Source organism: Lupinus angustifolius, chromosome LG15 (genome assembly GCF_001865875.1).
Source record: "Lupinus angustifolius cultivar Tanjil chromosome LG15, LupAngTanjil_v1.0, whole genome shotgun sequence".
Taxonomy (NCBI): domain Eukaryota; kingdom Viridiplantae; phylum Streptophyta; class Magnoliopsida; order Fabales; family Fabaceae; genus Lupinus; species Lupinus angustifolius.
Window position 1 is genome coordinate 19,376,714 of NC_032023.1, and position 16,767 is coordinate 19,393,480.

At 30.3% G+C, this 16,767-nt stretch overlaps 3 protein-coding genes across 4 annotated transcripts; 2 read left to right on the forward strand and 1 right to left on the reverse strand.

Annotated features, from left to right (window-relative positions):
* Nucleotides 6,681-7,579, forward strand: LOC109327980. Its single transcript, XM_019561192.1, has one exon. It carries the CDS (start codon nt 6,681-6,683, stop codon nt 7,548-7,550), a length of 870 nt encoding a protein of 289 aa, XP_019416737.1. The 3' UTR covers nt 7,551-7,579.
* LOC109327978 (DEAD-box ATP-dependent RNA helicase 56-like) lies at nt 9,088-14,612 on the reverse strand. 2 transcript variants are annotated; one of them, XM_019561189.1, is made up of 12 exons: nt 14,508-14,612; nt 14,303-14,418; nt 14,090-14,190; nt 13,329-13,501; nt 13,007-13,238; nt 12,785-12,903; nt 12,138-12,194; nt 11,863-12,047; nt 10,748-10,892; nt 10,561-10,644; nt 10,421-10,484; nt 9,088-9,832 (listed from the first exon to the last, which is right to left on the reverse strand). In XM_019561189.1, the coding sequence occupies exons 2-12, from the start codon at nt 14,413-14,415 to the stop codon at nt 9,822-9,824; spliced, it is 1,284 nt and encodes a 427-aa protein (XP_019416734.1). In that variant the 5' UTR covers nt 14,416-14,418; nt 14,508-14,612; the 3' UTR covers nt 9,088-9,821. The 2 variants fall into 2 exon arrangements, with proteins under 2 accessions (XP_019416734.1, XP_019416735.1); XM_019561190.1 differs by lacking the exon at nt 14,508-14,612 and having other exon boundaries at nt 14,303-14,486.
* On the forward strand, nt 15,223-16,688 carry LOC109327996. The gene is made up of 5 exons (XM_019561214.1): nt 15,223-15,443; nt 15,567-15,676; nt 15,780-15,843; nt 16,047-16,143; nt 16,491-16,688. Exons 1-5 carry the CDS (start codon nt 15,383-15,385, stop codon nt 16,567-16,569), a joined length of 411 nt encoding a protein of 136 aa, XP_019416759.1. The 5' UTR covers nt 15,223-15,382; the 3' UTR covers nt 16,570-16,688.

Below are 16,767 nucleotides of genomic sequence, written 5' to 3' on the forward strand. Positions count from 1 at the left end.
CAGAACCATAACCATTACCTGAATTGCAATGACGGCAAAAAGTAATTCAATTTGGAAACATTAACGTTAAGTGGTGGTAAGTTGTATTTTTCTAACTCTCTACTAATATTTTATAGAAAATATAATGCAAGAGTCAATTTCTCTAGTCCAAACCAATACTTATTACTTTTAATATATTAGGATGATTTGACTCATTTTAATAAGAGAAGAAAACAACAATTTCTAATAAACCAATAGCATAGGGAAATTCAGGTCTGAAAAACTCATAGATTGTGATGTACACAAATTGAAATCCCAACCTTTATTACCAAAGCAGAATGCACACACCTTCTTTTCATGAGCATTAACCGTGGCTCTTCATAACCTTCATGATAAAATCCAACAACAATAGCTTCCTTTCCATTGGCCTGTTAAAAAATGCACAAAAAATTGAAAATTGACTATTAGTGTGTCATGGATACACATCTCTTCTCCCATAATGAGTACCACTCTATGTGTCATGAGTTTGTGATTGGTTGAAAAAAGTGTATTTAAGTTAAAATTTAATTGTTAAGTATTTTTTGACCAATCATAACTTATGACACATGAAGTGAAACAAATTGTGGGACAGAAGATGTACTCTCGTGTGTCATAAGTACTTACAAATAGGTTGGAAACAAGCAGAACTAAGTCGAACTAGAGCTCCGCTCAGTTCAGCTCGATAAGTATTGGTTCAGTTCGAAACTCGACTCGAGTTATTTTTTTAGATCGAGTTTGGCTTGATTAAAGTTCGTGAACTATTTGGTTTTGTTCGAATGTTTCATTTGAACAACTCAAGTAATTAACTAAATTTTGAAAACTACTGCTGTTTTTTATATATAAATATAATTTTGTTTGTATATATATAGTAACAATAAATATTAAAAAAAATAACGTATATATACCGAGTCAGTTTATGAATCTAACGAGTCGAACTATATCTAACTCAAATTCGGCTTTTTTATTTAACGAGTTTACTTTGCAGTTCAAATTCACCTCATTTCGTTCATGAACCAAGTTTATCGAGTTAATTAACGAATCGAGTTTCGGACGAATACCGAGTTAGTTTGGTTCATTATCAGCCATACTTACAAACACGTATATGTGGTTTCCAAAATTCTTTGAAGATGGTAAACGGACAGAGAACATAAATACAATATTGTTCTTCTCTAAAAAAAAATATTTTTTGAAGATTTTGATTATCAATTCCACATAATCATAAATTTAAGAAGAATCAGAATAAACATTTGGAAGTATTAATGACTTTACCCATTACTTTAGTCTCTAACTATCATATAAGAGTTCTGCCGCAAAAATTGCCCTTGTACAAGTTTTGAAGTAGTTAACAATTCATACATGTAATATAAAAGGTAATAGTACCTGCTATTTTAGGCACAAGGTGCCATTTTCCTTCCCCATATTGTTGCACACACGCAGTGAGAAAGTCATCTTTCAACTTATTCCATGCAGAGGGTACACAAGTATATCTACATGAGCACAATAAGCAAAAAGTGCTGGAATTTACGAGCAATGAGACCCTAACCTATCAACGGTGGAAGATCAACTTTACGACTTGTGAGACAAAACTCTACGATTCAGTGATTAAACAGGCGAATATGTTAATATTGAATAAGAAGAATACATGCTTGTTAACCTCAACATCAATGGCGCGAATGGTGACGTTTCAGACGCGACCGATACAGCTATGATAGAACTTGCGAGTCATACATTTGTAAGAACGGTGCTAGTAACCCTAATATCGACGTTGTGATGAGAGGGATCGTACCCTTCTTCTCTCTCTAGGGTTTCAACGATTCTTAAGTTGATGAGAATTGGTATTTGGGTTTGACATAAGAATTATGATTACTTACACAACAAGGGTTTTGAGAATGGTTTTGGCATTTATGTTTACCCACATTAGAATGGTTTAAAAATAATAAATTAATGAATATAATAGAGAACAATTTTTTTAAACTGAATATGGGAATACTTAAAAACCGTGTCAAATGTGTATAAAATAAATTAAAAAAAATAATTGTTGTCTAACATGCTTTAAGACCACGATTTTAAAATCGCAGTACAAAGGGTTTTTTTAAAACTAATATAACAACACTTAAAAATTGTGGTCAAATATACATAAAAGAAATTATAAAATAGTCTAATATAAAAATTAACAAATAAGACAATACTGTCAAAAATTGTACCCTACTGTACTTTAATACAACAGTTTTAAAACTATAGAGAAATGAATCGTTGGGTAGATAAAAAATGTTCTAGTGATCTTGGAAATTAATCAAACCATGACAAACATCCCTATATAGCTCAATGTTTAATTATTGTCTTACGTGTTAAAATTAATTTTGTATTTTTTTAATTCCTCAGTTTTTTGTTTTCAAATTGAAATCATTATCTTTGTTTTTATGTGTATAAATTTAAAATAAAAGCCATGTTATTAAAGTTTTTTGGTTTTGGGAGAGTGGTGTTAAGTAATAATGATACAAAATCTCTTATTATGAATAAGTATTAGAGTTACTTATGATTTGTAAACAATATTCCAACTTTTCATGGTTGATATGTTACTATATCATTTATTAATTGTGAATTATAATAATTGTACGTTAATAAATTATTATAGATGTTATTAATTGAGAATTATAATAATAGTAATATTATTCATTCAGTGGACAAGCAATATGTCATGCAATATATTTTGAAGTTTCAATTAACATATGATTTTGAAAAAAATTAGTCAAGTGAATTTGACCATATCATTATGTTCAGTTCTTTGAATTACATTGTGTTTTTTTCTATTTTCTGTTTAGTTGAGTAGAAAAGTATAAGACAAAAATGATGTTATATTTTAGTGTCAAAACTATATTTGACATGAATATAAGATAATCTTTAATTTTTGTTAATAACTAAAAAACTAATATATTTAAATATTGTGATATATTATTTTAATTATTAATTTTAATTCAATCAATAATAACAATCATTATTATGAATTAAATAGAAAATAAGATATAAAATTAAATGATCAATGAGGATATTATTGATATTTTGTATATGGTTTTTCTTTCCTCTCATTTTTTTGTTATAAAGAGAAGGAAAAAAAAATGTGGGACGCACATACTTTTTTACTTTCTCCATTTTCTTTATTCGAAAGCAAAGAAAAGAAATTTTCATCTCTTTTTTCTCTATTTCCTAAATCTATCCTACCAAACAAAGGGTAAAGACCTAGATAGTTTTGACATGTAATTTCATAAAACTTAAAAAATTATCATATTATAAGTCTTTTAAATATGACAACTACTAAAGATATGCTTTTATATAGGTCGGGCCAACATCAACCATTAAATTATAATTTTTATATTAAAATGTTATATATCTCATATAATAAAACTATATTGAAATAATATAATATAAATATTGATATATAATTTAATTGAATATCCGGCTTATTAGGGTTAATAGGTTATTTAGACAACCTAAAGCTTCACTTGTGAAGTTAAATGAACTTTTTAAGAAGTTTTAGTTTGATATCTTTAAGAAAAAAATATACTCTAATTTACTATAGGTTAAGTAATAGACCTTTGGTATGTAGCATAAAAGTCTAACATTATTGCACATCCATATTAAGTAAGAACTATGTTTGAAATATATAAATGTTGAAGTTATTTGATTACGTTCAAAATTTCTCAAATCCAAGACGAATGATCTATATCAAGTAAGAAGTATGTTACAAATGTAACTATAAACAAATGTGTCTATATATATTAACCCCTCAAAGATTAAATCGTTTGACAACTTACACATCCAATAAAACTTATCATCATAATAATATTTCATATAAATTTAGTCTATCAAACAAGATGTTATTGGAGTGACTAATTTAGTGACATGTTTAACGTGTGAGGACAAATTTTGTGAGAACCTTCTTTGGAGGATTATGCACCATAATTTTAGAAATACAAAATTGGTAGTTATACAAATTAAAAAAGACTTAAATGATAAAATCAAATTTAATACATATAGTAGATTATCCGCATATTAAAATGCAACAAGTGGCTAGCTATTAAGGGAAAAAGAAACATGTCATTTTTATAAAAAGGTAGGGGTTAGATTTTGATTCATGGATAAGATTATAAATAAAATTGAAAAAAAAATTACTTATATTTTGAGACTTTCACCATATATCTGCAATGTAGGTTAAGTAAAAATTGTTATATGCACATTCATTAATGATTTTTAAAAATGATGATTATGAGACTTAATGTCAAGTATAGATTATAATTTTTCACTATATTTGATACTATCAATTTAATCGTTTTATCTTTAAGGGACTAGCATGATAGTAAATTTATTTAGATGTCTAAGTTGATTTTAAATTTAATCTTTAAAAGTCTAATATAGTGTCAAATTTCTTTGACTGACTACGTTATTTATAAATATGAAACTAACGTGATTATAAATTTCTTTGAATAACTAAATTACTAGCGTAATAGTCTTTAGAGGTTGGAATTGAATATTAACTCAAAATTAATATCACATTATCGATTTTATTTGAATCTTTTATCTACATTGCACCCATGCATTTAATTGTATCGTTAACTTTTATGATATTTTATTATTTATCTATACTTACTATATTAATAGTTAGGTGACATAATTTTGTATTTTTCTATTTTACCCTTATCATAATTTATATTTTTAACTTATATTCTATTGTCTATATAAAATTAAAAATAATATTATTTTTATGCTTTCTATTTTTTAATAGTAGTTGATATAACTTGTATTCATAAAAATATTAAATTTATTCAACTAGAATAATGCACATTCCATATAAAAATCGATTACTAATAATATAAATATTAATGTACTACACTTACCATTTACATTTATGTATCTAAAAGAACTTTTAACGCAATTAATGTTATTAGCAACCACTTCTTATGACTATTTTCCTAACACAAATAAGATTGCTTAGAAACTAACTGGAAAAGTTATGCACTGGAATTTTAAATAATTAAGCTATGTGGTTGAATAAAAAGTAATTGGTAAACCGACATAATCTAAGCGAGTTTAATATTTATCCATCAATATTATAATAAATTGTACATTGTTAATATATTATTTTGCTGTGTTAATTATTATTGATTCCAAGATAAAAAAAACAATATAATAATAAATGATGCCTCCAAGGTATAAAATTTCTTACAATGAATATTAAACTTAATTAATATTAGAGTAAATTATACTGACATCCCATGAGTTTTAGTGAAATTATACAAATTATCTTTCACTTTTTTACACCTACACAAACCTCTCATAATTTTTATATTTTACCACTCATGCATAAGAAATAAGTGTAATATTTTAAACAAAAAATGTGATAAACACAATTAAGTTAAACAAAACATGATATATTGTGGAGACAAGTCCAAATAATATATTGGTCAATATTTCTTTATTATTTTTGGTTCGTTACATTATATTATAAGAGCGATTTATACAATATTTATTTAGAATTGTTGATGCATTTTGTAACCAAAAATAATAAATATACATTGATTTGTATATTATTTAGACTTGTCTTTACAATATATCATGTTTTGTTTAACTTAATTGCATTTATCACATTTTTTGTTTAACTTAGTTGCATTTATCACATTTTTTGTTTAAAAGAGTACACTTATTTCTTATGCAGAGTGGTCAGTGTAATGAAAGTATAAAAAGTAGGGATGGTCAGTGTAGGTGTAGAAAAGTGGGGGGTGATTTGTATAATTTCACTAAAACTCAGGGGGCGTCAGTGTAATTTACTCTTAATATTAAGTAAAATATGTAAAAGTTTATAAAATTCTAAGTTATAACTCATAAATCACTTAATTTAGGTTAATTTTTATGAATAAGGTAAGGAATATAAAAAAACAAATATTGATAAACTTGGGGGAGTTACTTAAGGCGATGCCATTTTTATTAATTATTTTTTTCAATGTTGATACATCTAAATGAAAATTCTCAAGTTCAGAATGATGCTACCCTAAATTGAGTTTATTAAAAAAAAGTATTAAGAAATAGAAATTATTAATTCAAAATTACAGCAATTAATACACTATAATCTTTCCTTTTTTAGTTTTATATTCAATCATTTTATTTAATACTTATAAGCAATATCCAATTAAAAATACTTTACCAGTTTCAAAATATTTGTTGTTAAAGGTTTTTCTACAACATTTGAGAATTATATCATATCCTAAATGTTTATGGAAATATAATTATTTTTTGACTAAATTCCATTTCATCTATCTCCTATTTACTCAATAAAGATACAAATGATAGGTACAAGCCTATAATAAAAAATATGTATTTAATTCATACTGAATCTGTAATATAAAAATAAAATAGAAAATAAATTCATTCTTTGATACAATTAGTATTTCAGAATGGATGGAATAATCACTTTGAACAATAATTCTCTCCAATAACAAAAATATTATTTCATTATACATAAAAAAAATGTTATTTTCCTCTTCATTTTTGTAAGATACTTCCCAGGTGCATAATTGGTTATTTAATCTTGTGATAATTAGCTTTTTATTTCAATGACATGATAATCAATTTTACTATATCATCTTTTCTTTCACGCCCCACTAGCCACAATGTCTCCAATTTCTGTTGAAGAACTCTACATATTTCACAGAATTGACCGTGAAGTTTTCTTTAGGTTGGTCATAAGACTAGCTCGTAACCCTGCACAATCTCTTCTAGTCATGGCCTTTTGGCTTTGGATAGAAAGCATCAAATACCCTAAGTTTATTACAAAACTGGTTGGTTTATCAGATCCTCTAATCAATACCTTTGCCAATGAAGCTGTTACTGGTTTGAGGTGCTTGGAGATGGAATATGATGATACCCCAGAAAGTGGTGGTGGACTACCTCTAACCACAATCTTAATGCAGGAGGAGATTTCTCTTCAGTTTTTTCGTCAAAAGAGGTTCACTATCATAGTTGGTATTAGATGTGTTCTAAATAAAATTTGTGCACGTATTTTCACTGATATTTTACAGTATCTTTTGGGTAGTGCAAACACTAGTACTAGCATATCATACCCTAGCCATTATAGACCATTGGTTGTTCCTGGTTTTCCTCATCCACTGTTTGGCACTTTCACTATACCACCAATAAATTTTGAGGAACTGGATTTGTTTGATCCAAGGATATGGATTACAATGCATGGTTATGATGATGGTGCTACAGATGATGATAAAACCATGTTCTTAACATTTTCTAGAGGATTCCCAGTAACAAAAGAAGAAGTGTGGCATCTATTTACAAGAATATATGGGGATTGTATCAAGTTTCTTAACATGGGGAATGGGAATATTAATGATCAAGTCTTGTTTGCTACAATGGTTCTAAATAATGTTGAAATAGTTGATCGAATTCTGAATGGGATGCACGTTGCAAAGTTTCGTCTTAATGGAAAACACATCTGGGCTCGGAAGTATGAACGACGAGATTATATTTGATCACTTAATAAGACAAAATAAAATAGCCAAAGGTACCCAATATCTACACACAAAAACACATATCAGTTTTCTTTGTGTATTTTGAATTGAAATGGTACTTAATTTATAATATGGAGCTATAGCTCTATAAAATATTTTGTATTAAATTCATGTCTTCTTTTTTGCAACGTTATGCACTGTTTCTGTTTTGTTTTAGAAAATAAAGGAAAAGAGAACATGTCCAAATGAATTATGAGTCAGAATGAAAGACCCATCATGTCTAAGTACAGGTGTTTTATGGGAGCACCTAGGCACAAGACTCTTCATGTTTCTATTTGTCTGCATGAGTAGATATCATAACTTATATAGAATTTTGACCAACATTTCATATCTGATCTGAGTAGATATCATTGAATAGATATCATTCATGTACGTGCTTAAGTACTTCCTCTTACTCGTTCCTCTTATGAATTTGTTTTGAGGGGATGAAGTAAAAATTTTAAAATGATGTCAGAAATGTATTTCATTACTTTCAAGTCTAACATTTTTTTCTTCATTTTTATTCAAAATCTAACTCGTCACTAATCATTAAGGTCTTAGGTGTCTTAGTGCCAACCATGCTTCCAAATTCGTTATTAAACACAAAGAAAATGGTTCGATTAGTTACTTTATTCAACAAAATACATCTGAAACATACATTTGACCAAATTGCATTATTTGTAACAAAATAACACAAATTGAACCATCATGGCCTTATCATGTCATGAAGATTGTAATGTAGGGATGGATCGGGCCACTGTAAGTAGTACTTACCCCTATATATATATTTGTTGGTATCTTGTGGGCAGCAATATCTATGAATTCCCAACATGTTTACATTTCTAATTATATATTTATATATTTTATAATCATCCATATACTAAAATAATTATTACATGAACAATAATATATATATAAAAGATAAATTTATAATTACAGTGTGATCATTAAAATTATTATATAATAATAAAATATTTATAATATTTAATGAAAAAATAAATTTATAATGCAAGTACTTATGAGGTGAGTATCATACTGTATATTTTCACTCATAAACTATTATTATATGTACTTTTACGAGTACCCGTGATATACTTTTGTCATCCTTAATTTATTGAATATATATAACAGTTTCATTATATATATTTCTTTAATATATGTGGTTTGAATAATTCCTAAATTTCAAAAATAATAAAAACAAATTGAACTTGTACAATTCCTTACAAATTAAGGAGACTAACCATGTTTTATAGTTTGGTTAAATCTCACCAGTTTTACATTTTAAATCGGAACTACTTACATGCCTTCCATCCACTTCTCTTACACCAAAGATAATAAACTTTTTAATAGATTAGACTCATACTACATCATATAGTAAGTTGTTTTTTAATACTACTAAGAGTATGGCTCACTCGATAAGAATCTAACAATTTTATACCAATAGACCCATACTTTGATGGTTAGCCACTTGTTTAAAACAAAGTCTAGATTGTTTCCACACCTAGTCATGTAATAGTTCACACAATTTAACATTCTGTAAACGAATCACTTATCATATTAACAGAATTCAACAAACATAACCAATCGTAATGATAAACATAATAAAATATAAACTAATTGAACTTATAATCAATCAATCATATAAAAATGCCTTGGCAACTTAATCGAACCCTGGGATTGAAGGACCCTTAACCCAACCAAACTATCACTCTCCATTTGAAAATCTCCCTTCATTGCAGTCAACCATTGTTGAAGTAATTCAACAGAAATATCATAAGACAAAAATCCCCAAAGAAGAAACGATAACTTTCATCCCATCCTTTTACGTGTAACTAAAAATCTCAATTCTAGAACATGGCAATATCGGAATGCACCCCACAGTTACAACCTCAACAAAAATAAAACAACCTTTATTAGTCAAGGTGACAAGGTTTTTGCGATAGTCATAGACAATAAATAAACTCAGTTGGAAGCTTAGTTGATTCAGAACTTCAATTTTAGCAATAAAACTTCATAAATTATATAAAACTTCATGAAATCCCATAAATTCATAATCCATCATACTGAAATATATAAAACAGCAATAAAACATTCAAAGTTAAATGGCCGATAGTTGTAAAACAAGGACTCAACATCAGCAAGGTGATTCATCTGCTGCACTGTTTACAAAAACACTGTAGTAACCAGGGGATGCAATAAATCTACAGGAGCTACTCTCTACCATCAAATCAAAGCTTTGCCCAGAAATAACATCTATGATGGCACTGCAAAATTATAATTTTTTCATGGAAACCAAGTCAGAAACTTCACAAGTGTGACACAACATGTGAGATGTCTAAAATTAAGAATCTTACACGTCAAATGTAAGGGCAGCATAAAGCATAAATATCATGGAAGTTTTTTAAAGAAAATTTTCATTTAATTGTAAGTTTTAAGGGACACCAGAAAAACATGGATGCCTCCATAACTTCGCTAAACACAATTCACAGTAAATATTCGGAAACTAAAAACAATTTAGAGCATTTCAGTGTCAGCACAATCTAATTTATGTTCAACACATAATCACACTTACAAGTGAAATAGTGATGACAATTTTAATGAGTAAGGAACTAAGGATACTATTCTGAAGTCAACAAAACATTTCAGAGACACCAAAAGAAGTCTGAAAAATGACTGTCACTAAATGCTGCAGTCTACAGATAATATGCAGAAGACAATAGTAGGGTGCATGCCATTAACTCAACCAGTTATGCAGATTATAAAGTGAAGCAAAAATCCAACACACATGCATATAGAACAAATCTCACATAACCATAATATGAACTAGAATCAATCAACAGAAAATGACATACTGTAGGTAGATGTATCAATCTGCTCAGGAAGCTGCTTTATATCCACCTCAAACCTTGATTGGACCTGAAAATAGACTCAATTTAATTAGAAACAATAAGTGACTTGGCATCAGAGAATGTCAACAATTGAAGATTCATACATTGTTGAGAACATCAACATCAGTAGAACATGAAACAAATGTAATTGCAAGGCCTTTGGTGCCAAATCTTCCAGCTCGGCCAACCTGTATAGAAGTTCATTCCAAAGGAATCATATATTTGTCCAAACTAGAATATGACAAAAACAAACTTAAAGATGGAAGTGAAAACCATCTTATCCAATCATACCCTGTGCAAATATGTGTCGGCAGAATCAGGCATGTCATAGTTTATGACTATATTGACACGTTCAATGTCAATTCCCCTACCAACCAAATCAGTTGCTACAAGAATCCTTGTATGCCCCTCCTTAAAACCTTTATAACGCTTCAACCTATAAATGACATAAACCAAGATTATCTATTAATGTCCCTAGTTCACAGTTCAATTCTTTGAAACAAAGTTTAGTTATGTTCAGATTAAAAAAACATGGGGATAAACAGCAATTCAATCAACCAATTTCAACCAAATCACTTTATTAATGAAAATTGACAACAAAAAACTACTATCAGAAAACTAATCAATTGATAAATTAGGAGGGGCATCAGCCACTCACTTCCACCTCAAATTCCATTTTTCATTAAATTGAATGTTCTTCAAGATAAACTCTTTGATTCACACTGAATGATGAATTTGCTAAATGACTAATGGTCTACTTAATTACAAATTCAATTCAGCAACTTCAATTATTCCTTTCAGAACTACCAACATTTATACTCAATAATCATGAACTTTTGAACAAGGCACTTCATTGAAACTTACATCAAAATCTCACACAAATGTGTGGTTCTCTTTATTTTCGGATAAACATTCAAGATACAATATACACCAAATGTAAAGCACCAAATTCAAGAAGATATAAAATTGAAACATACAATCACCAAGGTCATATCATCACTTCATTGCACACAAATATGCATATACTATCAGGCATATAATATAGTCAATCCCAATGGCAAAAATAAACTCTATTAACAAAACTAAATCTAAACCGTCATGAAAAAAAGAACCATAATGTCCTTTTCAGGTCGCAAGACACAATAGCATAACACACATCCGCATTACCCCTTCACATGAAAAAGGTCACACTTAACATTCTTCAAAATAAAACACTAGCTAGTAAATAACTTTAGATATGTACACCAAATGATAACCACAAATTCTAAACTAGAATTTAATAATATTAGAATAAATGTTCAAAAACAATGAACACATTACCACATTAAAAAAACAAAATTACAGATAACAGAATCATCAATCACGAATGAAAACAAAGAACTTTAGTGTCAACCCTTAAAACAAACCTTTCTTCCTGGGACATGCCAGAGTGAATGCATATAGATGGGAAGTTGCACTCCACAAGTAGTTTGTCCAGCTCAGCTGCTCTACTAACACTTTTTACAAAGATGACAACTTGGTTGAAGTCTAAGGCATCAAGAAGATCATTCAACTTCCTGTTCTTCTCCTCCTCTTTCAATTTGATGTAGTGCTGCAATGTCAGTAATCAAGGTAAGACATACAGTGCACAAATTATTTTAAAGGAAGAAAACAATAAAAAAATAACATGCAAAAGGTCTACCTGCACAAGCCCATGAAGGGTCAACTTGGCCTCATCATCAACATAAATTTCCATTGGCTGAAAGGAAGACATGTCATAGTAAATCATATTAGGGGCCTCCCTCAAGCTAATGGAATCCATAATGAAATGAATGATTGATGCAGATTCCTGGGATCATAGTTCTGTGCCATCAGTTGTCACTCAGACACGCACACTTATGAGCACTGGAAGCAACACCAAGCAAGTGCTACCGACACTCAGACACGCACACTTATGAGCACTGGAAGCAACAACCCAGAATATGCTAACAAGTCTGCCTTTTCAAAGAAAAAGAACACCCAATGTTGTGAAACCCCCTGCCTAACAGGCAAAGTCTAATCTATTAAAGACAAGAAAGAAACGCAGATGTGGTCACAGTCAAAGGCACAAGTAAAACATTCCCACCTAAATCTTCTAGCCCAAGCTACAGACAACCACGCTCCAAAATAAAAGCTGGATATTTCCATAAAAATAATTGATGAATATAAAGAACAATACAAACAGAACCCCCACCAAAAGTGAATATTGATGAAACCGCAGCATTCCAAAATATCTAAAAAGCTCTCAGGGAAAGCAGGCATTATGAAAAGAGACTTCAAATTCAAGTAGTACTGGCCATGAGACATTACATCTTGCATAAATTTCTTGCAGACTGGGCGAATTTCCTTGCTTAGTGTTGCAGAAAACATCATAACTTGCTTATCGTGAGGAGTCAACTTGAAAATGTCTTGCACATCTTTTCTCATGTCTTCAGAAAGAACAAAAGGATCAATAAGAACCATATTGACAGTACAAGAAGGCCAAAAGTAAAATTCAACTCAGAAGAAAGGCTATTCGGTAATTAAACCTACCGAGTGATTCCAGCATCTTATCACATTCGTCTAAAATGAAATGCCTAACATTCTTCAGAGAAAGGTCTTTATCCCTAGCCAATGCTAGAATTCTTCCAGGCGTACCAACAACGATATGAGGGCACTCATTTTTCAACAGATCCTTGTGAACTTTAATGTTGACCCCACCATAAAAGACTGCAACCTTTAGATCAGGCAGGTAGGTGCTAAACCTCTCAAACTCATGGCATATCTGTAAGGAATAGATTGAGCTCTAATAAATTAAGAAAACAAACATACCGAAGTTCTAAAAGCTTTCATATATTGAGCTCTAATAAATTACCTGGTATGCTAACTCTCTTGTGTGACACAGAACAAGCGCAGAAACTTGGCCTGGAACAGGATCAATCTGCTGCAAAGATGAAAGAACAAAGACAGCAGTTTTTCCCATTCCGGATTTAGCTTGACAAATTACATCCATTCCAAGAATTGCTTGGGGTATGCACTCATGTTGCACTGATGACGAATCAAATAAAACATGGCCGAGTGAACCAGTGGTAAGTAAAATAAACCTTTCTGACGCTTTCAATTTGATTTGATAGCGTTACCAAAGTATGTTACAAGATTGTGATAAAAGTATTACCTGTAAAATAAGAGTTAAGCAAAGGTGTAAGTTCAGTTAACTTCATATTTCAATATCAGAGAACCAAACATAAATGATCAGAGCATCAAACATAAGTTCAGTACAAGAGTTTAAATTACATTTCATAACCAAAACTGAGACCATGGCATAGTGACTCTATTGTATCTGCAACCGCATCACAGCTGCAATTACAGCTGTATCTGCCCCATTTTCTCACAACCGTTTACAAGTGTGGTAAACAATCGCAGCCACATTTTAAAGACTTCTATTCAGAAGATATGCAAATCATGCAATCTCACAATTAAGATGCTAGCCAACTATTCAGTTAAACCCAAAAAAACGCATGTATAAACTTCTTTTTAAAGATACACGTAACCAATATATTTCAAAACGATAATTCAAAATACGTCTATATAGAACATAGCAGCTACAGATACTACTACAGAGATGAAGATATTTGCCTTCAGAAGGGTGCTCAAAACCCGAGTCAACAATAGCACGAAGAAGCTCTGGCTTTAGAAGAAAATCTCTGAATCCTGAACTGTGAATTCCAACGTATCCTCTGAAAGGAAAAACAATTAATTAATTACTTCTCAAAACAAAGTGGATTTTTTATCTTAACTCATCACATGTGGCGCATCCATGTAATAATCTGATGTTAGAAGAGAACTAACTTCTTAGTAGCTTCACCGTTGACTTTAGTTCCAACGGAATCGGGGGCTTTGTCTTCTTCTTCCTCGTAGTCGAGAAGCTCCTCTTCGTATCCTTCGTCCTTTGTTTCTCCCATTATCTGCGACAATTAAACCCTAATAAGTGAATAATAAAGGTACATAGAGGGAGAAATAGATGAATCTAGGGTTCAGAGGAGTGTTATAATACCTGCGTGATAAAGAAATTGAATGAAGGTTTGAAAACTAGGGTGAGGAATGAGTTAGGGTTCCGAAGGCTCTGATAAGTATAATTTGTGCCGAATGTTCCTTTTTATACTTTACATTTTTATCTTTTATCAAACATTTATTGTTTTTTGATAATGGATTTAGTTACAAATATCTTATATCTAAAATTTATTGCTAATAGGTGGAGTAAGTTTAAAAAACTTACTTTTTGAATAAACGCATCTCCCCTTTAATCTATTACTTAATCTTTTTGTATGATTGTTAAAAATATATTTAATTTGTCAAATATTAAAAGTAAATTATTTTTTCTGATCAATCTAAATGAATAAAACACCAAGTGCACAACCGTATTATCTCATTCACTTAACCGCCTCTCCATTCATATTATCAACTTTTTTTATGAAATGATATTTTAATGGGGTTGTTAAGTTCTGAGGATAGAGGGTAACCGGGTAAGAGTATGTTTTTTCTGCGTTTGGACTTTGGACTTTATACCGAAAATATGTTATGACGTAGTAAAATGAAGGAAGTGATGTAACAAAATAATAATACAATTATGTAAGTGGGCTTTTAAAGGCTTACTAACCGTCTTAGCCTTCTTCAAAAAGGGCCCAGTTGTATGCAATAAGATTTCTATATTGCTATGGTTGGAACTTGGAGTATATTTGACAACTGAGCCATTAATTTCTCTCAATGTGACTCAAAAACTTTGCCAAAAAAATACAAATATCAATTATCAGAACCGTGCGTGAGTGTCCAACACTAACAGAACCAAAATATCTATCCAAACTGCTTCAATTGTTCATCAAGCAACCAAGTACCAAGTTGAACCAATATCCTTCTCACAATCTTCAACCAATGGTCCCTTCTTTGTGCCTAACCCCTTTGAGTACTTCATTCACAACTACACCAGCACCAGGTCACTACCCCTCATAAACCACTTCTTTCATAACTACATCACTTGCTACAATAACTTAATATACACACATGTTATACTTTATTTGTGTTTTTATGCTAAGCTATTTGTGTATTCAAATTGTAGAATGTTTAGCTATTGGTTCAGAAAGGCATACAAATCAAAAGCATATTAGAGCTACTTCTGTGTTTCAAGTCCCTTCCCCTATTGCTAAATATCATTGTATTATTGCAAAGGTATATTTTTTACTATGCATTTTTTTTGAGGTAGGTAGTATTATTATATTATATTATATTACCTGACATACTAAATTACTGTTAATATTTTGTTCATGTATAGGCTGCAAGTGGAAACAGAAACACAAAACCCAATAGTGTGATTTGTGCTGATTGTGATGGAAATGGTAATATAGTTTCTCATTTAAGTGGCAATTGGATGCAATTTTTATACAAATTATTGATTTAGAGCATAATGAAAATGGAGGAAGTAGTTATATGAGAATTGGATGTTATTCTTATTCAAACTACTTAGAAATAGTATGGTTAAGAAGACAAAAGCAAGAGAAAAATATATAGAATTTGAACAATTTGTGTGTGCAATTAACAGGAGCTGTTCTCTGCTCTCAGTGCAAAGGTAGTGGAGTGAACTCTGTTGATCTTTTCAATGGACAGTTTAAAGCTGGTGACTCATGTTGGCTTTGCGGGTAACCAAACAACACATCATGTTCTATCATATTATATTTTAGTTGCATTTAAACCATGAAATACACTTGTAAGATGACTCTGAAAACTTTTCTTTCACTTCATTTCCCTCCAAACCCGAACTCCAAACGGACCCTTGGGGTCTAAACTATTCGAGTTCCAAAGAATACAGTGAAGCTTAACATTATTGACATAATTTTTCACTAGTAAGACACAATAGAGAAACATAAGGAACATTTTGAAGCTAAACTCCCCTTCCAATAATTTTGGCAAATTCATGTAAAAAACAACCTTTTGTTTTCCTCATTGGATTCCAACAGTGTATCTTATGATCAATTTTGTTTCCCAGAGGCCGGAAGGAGATGCTATGTGGCAATTGCAATGGAGCTGGCTTTGTTGGTGGTTTCTTGAGCACTTATGATCAATAGTGATCCAATAAATTACCTTAATGAATTCACTACTTTTATCCCTACACATACATGCATGTATATTTTGAGGCTTCAATACTTTGACATTGTAAATTTTATGTTTGGTAATTCTCACTTCACTTGTATTATTGCTTCAAGTCCAATTCATGCATCTATCCATAACATGCTAAATAGAATGACAAAATATCATGTTAGAGT